General features: G+C 39.9%; 1 protein-coding gene across 1 annotated transcript; it reads left to right on the top strand.

Annotated features, from left to right (window-relative positions):
- LOC107622729 (transmembrane 9 superfamily member 8) lies at positions 1,807 to 5,709 on the top strand. Its single transcript, XM_016324739.2, has 7 exons — positions 1,807 to 2,102; positions 2,985 to 3,149; positions 3,281 to 3,390; positions 3,505 to 3,613; positions 3,695 to 3,807; positions 3,925 to 4,075; positions 4,368 to 5,709. Exons 1-7 carry the CDS (start codon positions 1,989 to 1,991, stop codon positions 5,523 to 5,525), a joined length of 1,920 nt encoding a protein of 639 aa, XP_016180225.1. The 5' UTR covers positions 1,807 to 1,988; the 3' UTR covers positions 5,526 to 5,709.

A 7,864-nucleotide genomic window follows, 5' to 3' on the forward strand; every position in this document is an offset into this window, starting at 1 on the left:
TCATGTTCATTAAAATTATTTTTTTTTTTTTTGGTTTTGTTTGGTAGATAATGACTTTTGTAAACAATGTGAACAATGAGCTTTAAAATTGATCCAATAAAATAAAAAAACACTCCACCCCAAATTACCTCATAAACCTTAACATTAGGATAACCATTTGAACACCTAATAAATTGAACATCCAGCCATTATTAACTGTGCATGAGTAAATCGAATCAAAAGAAATAATCTTAAAAATAATGAACTTAATCATCTAGATACCTATTGAATTGAACATCCGACATATTTATTGTTCACATTGTTTATTATCTACCTATACTTTTTTTTTTGAGTAAACTACCATTTGTACCCACGAAAATTGAAAACGCTGACATATCCACCCATAGAAGAAGGAAATTACCATTTGTACCCATGAAATATAAACTTTTGCTAATAAAACTATGCAAATCCAAAAAAATATTTGAAATTCCTAAATTACCCCACCACCACCATTTATTCCACACCACCACTTTTTTAATCCCAAACCCACCACCGAAATTCTTCCTCACCACCATCCTAAACCCTAATTACGATCATCACTCAATTCAAAGGCACCACCACCTTATTTCCTTCATCACTACCATCACCACCACCACTATTATACCTCCATTATCATCTTCTTCACATAAAGCAACAACAACAACAATAGAAAAAACAAATTGTCTGAAACCACCGCACTACCACCGGCGAATACCAAGTTGTCCCCCTCACCTGATTTTCACTCTTCTTCCTCTCTCTCGCCCCTTCTTAGCTCCTCTGCATAACCACCACCGCGGCACTCAACAGTCGCTGGCGCCGTCAAGTCCCACCCAACCTCCACTCGCCGCCGCCGCGTCCTTTCCCCCTTTCTTTCCTCCTCTACCCTTTCCCTCTCTCTTTCTTCTTCTTCCCCTCGCCTTACCTCCGCGAGCCCAAGACCACCGTCGCCTTCTGTTTTCGCCGCCTTTTACAACCCTAGAGCCACTGCTGTTGCCTGATCGCTACCACTGCCCCAACCCGTTCTAACTAGCCCTCCATCTCTCGCTGACACAGAGCACCAACCCCTGTCCAATCCGCGCTTCCACCTGCTCTTCTCTAGTCTACAAACCCAGAGACTACTAAACCTACATCACGCAACCATTCGAAGAAGTAGAAGAGAGAGAAGCAAAATACAAAAAGAAAGAGAGAGAAAGAGAGAGAGAGAAAGGAGTTGGTAGAGTTGACGGACTCTGGTGACGGCGACGAGCTCAGAAAATGAAAGGAGAGAGAGAGGATGGGGTTAGTAGCGGTAGTGGCGGAGGGGAAAAGATGATGCAGATGATGATAAGGATAATTTGGGATTTTTATGTGATTTTTTAGTGTTTGGATAATTTTGTTATACGGAACTCATGTTTTATGGGTACAAATAGTAATTTCCTTTTTTTTATGAGTAGATGTGTCAGTGTTTTCAACTTTCGTGGGTAGAAATGGTAGTTTACTCTTCTTCTTTTGAGAAAAACCCAAAATAGCCCCTGACAATTACCTCGAAAGACAACGAGGCCATTAACAAAAAAAATCCAATCCGACCCCTGACAATTATTTCGAAAGGACAACGAGACCCTTGTACAAAAAAATCAAGGTTATTTTTTTGGTACAAAGGCTAATCAGTCCCAAAAAAAAGATCAAAAATCGAATTAGATATTTTTTTTAGAGGTCTTGTTATCCTTTCGAAATAATTGTCATGAGTCACATGCGTATTGACTCTTTTCTTTTTATACTTTAAAAAGAACAAAGAAAAGTGATGTAAAAACTAAAAACGCGTAGGGTCAGATTCAAGTAAGGCGAGATCCAATAAGTAGACGACACTAAAACAGTTACTACGCTCGCTTTCTTCTTCGTCTTCATTCATTTCCACCTCGTTCTTATAACAAGTTAACAACAGCGACACACCGTTTTTGAACGGGTTTCCTTAGATCTCGATCTCGAACGCCATGGCGTTTTTGAGATCTCAATCGCTCTCTGCGGTTGCTGTTCTTCTGCTACTCCTCATCCATGGAGCTCACTCCTTCTACCTCCCCGGCGTCGCCCCGCAGGATTTCCAGAAGGTAAACCTCAGATTCCATTTCCATCTGTTCTGTTTTATGATTAAATTGAACTGTGTTCGAATCTCGCAAGTTGGATCTGTGCTGGATTTGATTGATACTAGTGATTAATCGTTGAATGAGAGGTTTATGAGATTTTAAGGCTTTTAGGTTTGTTGGATCGGTTTCGATTGATTGAAATAACGTTCACTTGGTTACATCGAAGGATTTGATTTCATTTCTCCTCAGATTTATGTATTAATATGCTACCTGAGATATACTGTAGACTGCAGAGGGTGGCTAGTTTGTTGATATGTTACCTTTTAGCTGGTTTGCGTTCAATCAGTAACAGTTAAGCTAACTGTTGTACCTAGTCAAAAGATTATGGTTTCAGTTTCAGTAACTCACTCTCTTTCCTATGTGAGGGTGTAGGAGCTAGTATTATTTATGCATCTTCTTGTTCGGTTTTCGGGAATTATTTTTGGATTTGGATTTTTTATTTGATAATGGTGTTAAGGTTTTTGCATTATAAATGAATTTTAGCATGGGTGTTTGTACTATATATCGGTAATTAGAAATAGTTGTTTAGTACTTTAGTGTTGACAATTGCAATTTCTGATGTATCCTTGAAAGATTTATATTGGAGAATTGAACTAAACTGACAACTAAGGTGTATAGGCTTTTTGTATTATCCTCTACTTTGTTGTGGTGGTTTCAAAAATAATTCATACAGTTTCTCAAATTGATATTTCTTCTTCACATGATATGATGTTCATTTGGCCAAAGTAATGATATTTCAGAATTTGTGTATATCTAACGTCTCCGTCTTATCAAAATTCTTCTTTTATAAAATGTATGTATATACTTAAGTTGTTAACTGACTTCTTAAATATTCCTTTGATGTAGGGAGATCAATTACAAGTGAAAGTAAACAAATTAACATCAACAAAGACCCAGCTTCCATACACATATTATTCACTTCCTTATTGTCGTCCAGAAAAAATACAGGATAGTGCTGAAAATCTCGGGGAAGTACTTCGTGGTGACCGCATTGAAAATTCTCTTTATGTGGTCAGTTTTGCATGCATGCATGTTATCTCTTGACTATTTCATATTTAGGGAGAATTCAAGAAGTAAGCTCTTGTTAACAAGTGTTTTTGGTTTAGGAGTAAATGAAGCGATTTTTACTGACATTCTTGCAGTTCAAAATGCGTGAACCACAAATGTGCAATGTTGTGTGTAATCTTAAACTCGATGCCAAAACTGCTAAGGAGTTCAAAGAGAAGATCAACGATGAGTATCGGGTGAACATGTAAGGCATGCTAGTGTTTTGATGACATCATACTGAATAAAATTATTATTGTCTTTTCCCTTGATTTGCTGCAATCTTAGTATGCTCTATCCTGGTTCCTCCCTCTACATACAGGATCCTAGATAACCTTCCTCTAGTTGTTCCCATAAAAAGGACCGATCAGGAGGATTCTTATTTTTATCAGCTCGGTTACCATGTCGGACTCAAAGGGCTGTACAGCGGGGTATGCTTATTATTTTATAGCGCCATGTCCTTTATTCTGAATGCCAAGTCGTTTCGTTACTTACTTTAGCTAAATTTACAGGTTAAGGAGGAGAAATTTTTTATTCACAATCATTTGGCATTTACTGTTAAGTATCATAAAGATGCAGTGACGGAATCTGCTAGGATCGTGGGCTTTGAGGTTAAGCCATTCAGGTCACTATTATTGTCCTCTATCTTGTTTATGCTTTTCCTCAGTTTTAGGAGTCTCTTGTATTGGGTTTCCTTTTAAAAAGGGTAGTATATCTAACAAATCTCCATGTTGATGTGTAGTATCAAACATGAATATGATGGTAAGTGGGATGAAAAGACTCGTCTAACAACCTGTGACCCCCATGCTAAACACACAGTTGTCAACTCCAACACTCCTCAAGAGGTTGAAGAAAACAAGGAGATTATCTTCACATATGACGTTGACTTCCAGGTATTGTTATGGAGATGATAAATGGAAAAGTATATGTTGGTTGCGTGCATGCTTTTGTTCTTAAGAATGTTGGTTGTGTGCATGATCCCAGTGGTAAATAGCACGGAGAGTGCCTTTTAAGGCTTGGTTCTTTTTAATAATATATTCTCTTATAAACTACCTTTTCGTTCTCTCTCTTCTAATTGTTGGAGTTGCCTTCATTATCATCCTTGTCCTTTTGCTGATTTCATGAAGTATGACCGAATTGTATCCCATATCATATGCTTATACTGCCTTTGCCTGCCACCTTCAGGAAAGTGAGGTGAAGTGGGCTTCAAGATGGGATGCCTATTTGTTGATGAATGATGACCAAATTCACTGGTTCTCAATTGTTAACTCATTAATGATTGTTCTCTTCCTCTCGGGAATGGTAGCAATGATAATGCTGCGGACACTGTACCGTGACATTTCAAAGTACAATGAGCTTGAGACCCAAGAAGAAGCCCAAGAAGAGACTGGTTGGAAACTTGTCCATGGTGATGTGTTTAGGCCTCCTAACAACTCAGATTTGCTCTGTGTTTATGTTGGAACTGGTGTTCAGTTTTTTGGAATGATATTGGTAACCATGATATTTGCTGTGCTTGGGTTCCTTTCTCCTTCAAACCGAGGTGGCCTAATGACAGCCATGCTCTTGCTATGGGTTTTCATGGGAATTTTCGCTGGTTATGCTTCAACTCGCTTATACAAAATGTTCAAGGGAACGGAGTGGAAGAAAATGGCCCTCAGAACTGCAGTAGTGTTCCCTGGAATTGTATCTGCCGTTTTCTCTGTGTTAAATACTCTCATATGGGGCGAAAAATCATCTGGAGCTGTGCCATTTGGAACTATGTTTGCTCTGATCTTCTTATGGTTTGGGATTTCAGTTCCACTTGTTTTCGTTGGTAGTTATGTTGGGTTCAAGAAGCCAGCAATTGAAAATCCTGTGAAGACAAATAAAATCCCAAGGCAGATCCCTGAGCAGGCTTGGTACATGAACCCAGTCTTCTCGGTTTTGATTGGTGGAATACTCCCATTTGGAGCTGTTTTCATTGAACTTTTCTTCATCCTCACTTCAATCTGGTTGAATCAGTTTTACTACATCTTTGGATTCCTCTTTTTGGTCTTCATCATCCTGATCATCACTTGTGCCGAAATAACCATTGTTCTCTGCTACTTCCAGTTGTGCAGTGAGGATTACTTGTGGTGGTGGCGGTCATACCTCACCTCGGGTTCTTCCGCACTTTATCTCTTCCTCTATGCCACATTCTACTTCTTCACCAAGCTTGAGATCACAAAGTTGGTATCTGCAATATTATACTTTGGGTACATGCTCATAGCTTCTTATGCGTTCTTTGTGGTAACCGGTACTATAGGATTTTATGCTTGCTTTTGGTTCACTAGGCTCATCTACTCCTCAGTCAAAATTGATTAGTCATAGTTGTCTCTGGTTTGGGTTAATCTTCTATACTTTCCTAAGGGATGAAGAAAAATTTGTGTACGAATTTTGAAAATTCAGATACTATAACATTCAGATGTAACCTATTCTATACAATTTTGAATTGTGACGACAGTGATTCTTTTCGTCCAGTATAATTTTAATTGCGCTTGTTGTAAAATTCTTTGTATGAGGTACAAATATTAGGTTGATTTCAGTGACAGATGTATATTAAGTATTAATATCATTTAGGGCGTTATGAAATCACTTTAACGTTACAGCAGTGCCACACGCAACCTATCATTTTCTCGTGGGTGCGCATTGCGTTGTTTTGGATATTTTCTCCTTGGACAATGCATTGAGTATGAAGTATGAACTAAATAATCTGAAGCTGACCAAGATGGTTGTAGTGGCAGTGACATTTAATTGCTTGAAAATAATTTCTCATTAAGTGTATTTTTGCACCATAGTTCAGCACTGTTTTTGAGACGAGAGGCGGCTTGGCTTGTCTTCCTAGTTCCTAGCAATGAATTTGTGCGAGTACGAGGCAAGGCATATTGACTTAGTTTTACCACAATGTTGATAAATAATAAATTTTCTTAAATTAATAATTTCTCTAACAACAACATAGGTGATATATAGTTATATACTTTTATAAAACATTCAAAAATTATTTATTCTAAACTAAGAATTATAGCTCAAATGGCATAATCTCTCCCTACCTACTTAAGAGGTTGCGTGTTCGAGTCTTTCTATCTTCGGTAAAAAAAAAAAAACCTAAGAAGTATTTCTTTAATACAAATGTTTATTAGTATTGTTTCAAGCAGTAGTGAAATATTTAAATGAAAAGAATCCTTTCGGGTAATCGCTAGGGCGGCCGGGCATCCGGATCTGGGTCCCCGCTATGCTGGACTGGGCCAAAACAGTGCCCCCAACGCGCTGACTACGGTCGTGTGCGCCTTAACCGGTGCGTTTTGGTCTGCTTTCCCCGTGGTCGGGTTCGCATAGGGTCGGCCGTCCGTTACTAGGGCGTGCCCCCTACGCGTGAGTAGGTTTCGTCCGTTCAAGGGGAAAGTCAATCGTTGCTTCGTTCTTCGCGCCGGGCATTTGATGCCATTAGGACTGATTTGAAAGCTTAGGTGAAAGGTCCATTTTGCCCCTGATTTTCGCGCTTCTCAATATCACTTAGACAATTACGTCCTAGTTTTCGTGTCTTTCCTCCTTTACATTCCAAGATTTTCTTCTCTTCCCGTCACTCTTTCATTTGCCATTGTATTTTCTCTCTGATTCTCCCAGGCTCATACATTCCCAAACTCTTTCGCTCCTCCTTTTTTTCTTGGAAGTTACCATTCTTCGTTCGTCAATCTCCTGGTAAGCATTCCCTCTATTTACTATTGACTGATTAAACCTGTTTTCATTCTTGTTGCTTCGTTTTTGAATTTTCTTGATCGCATGTAATTGCTGCGTATTGTTGTTACTTCGTTTTTGACTGCCCTTGACTGCGTATCACTACTGCTAGATAGGTTTTAGGTGGAGTTTCCATTTTCCATTATGTACTTTAACCGCAGATTAGCGCGTAGTGTTTAGTTTTGCACCATCCGGGTTTCCAACCTTCCGGTCTGACTTAAGTGGTGATCCCCCTGTAGGTATGACACAGCGTCCTGTCGAGAGAGCTCCTGTGGACCGATACGCCTGGGTTACCTCAGACGTGAAAGATACCCCCTTCAGGGAGTTCCGTCAATCCGACCTGCTCTGCGGAGGGGGTGCCGAGGAAGAACGTTATCATGCGTTCCTTCCCGGGGACCAAGAACGGATATGCCATATAAATTTGCACACTCCCCGGGTTACCGATTGGATCTGGCTGTATAAGTCTCTGTTTACCAGCTTGGGGGTTCATATCCCCTTCTCCCCCTTTCAGATTGCGCTTCTGAACCGGTGTGATATGGCGCCGTCGCAACTGCATTCAAACAGTTGGGCCTCCATCCGATGCTTCGAGATGGTGTGTGAATATTTGGAGCTGCCGGTTTCAGTGGAAGTTTTTCTATGATTTTTCGTCTTAACGAACCCCTCTAAGGAAGGGAGAGCCAAGAAAGGGTACATGTCTTTTTGGGCAGCACAAGGTAGGTGGATTTTCGGGTTGTTTGAAGATTCTTATCATCGCTTTAAGGAGAAGTACTTCAAGGTACGGCCCGCCGAAGGTCAGCATCCGTTCTGGCTGACCTTGGAGGGAGGGCGCCATATCCCAACCTATTGGAGTTTTGGTGCCGAGGCCAATGCCTTCACGAAAGTGACTTACAAGGGCTTGACTCCACAAAAAAAAAAAAAAAACATTTCAG

Source organism: Arachis ipaensis, chromosome B10 (assembly GCF_000816755.2).
Source record: "Arachis ipaensis cultivar K30076 chromosome B10, Araip1.1, whole genome shotgun sequence".
Taxonomy (NCBI): domain Eukaryota; kingdom Viridiplantae; phylum Streptophyta; class Magnoliopsida; order Fabales; family Fabaceae; genus Arachis; species Arachis ipaensis.

Bases quoted from the DNA above. Each gene is read 5' to 3' on its own strand.
- LOC107622729 (XM_016324739.2), top strand. From the start codon at position 1,989: ATGGCGTTTTTGAGATCTCAATCGCTCTCTGCGGTTGCTGTTCTTCTG. The intron at 3,150-3,280 runs GTCAGTTTTGCA...ACATTCTTGCAG, and splicing joins TTGAAAATTCTCTTTATGTG to TTCAAAATGCGTGAACCACA. The intron at 3,614-3,694 runs GTATGCTTATTA...CTAAATTTACAG, and splicing joins TCAAAGGGCTGTACAGCGGG to GTTAAGGAGGAGAAATTTTT.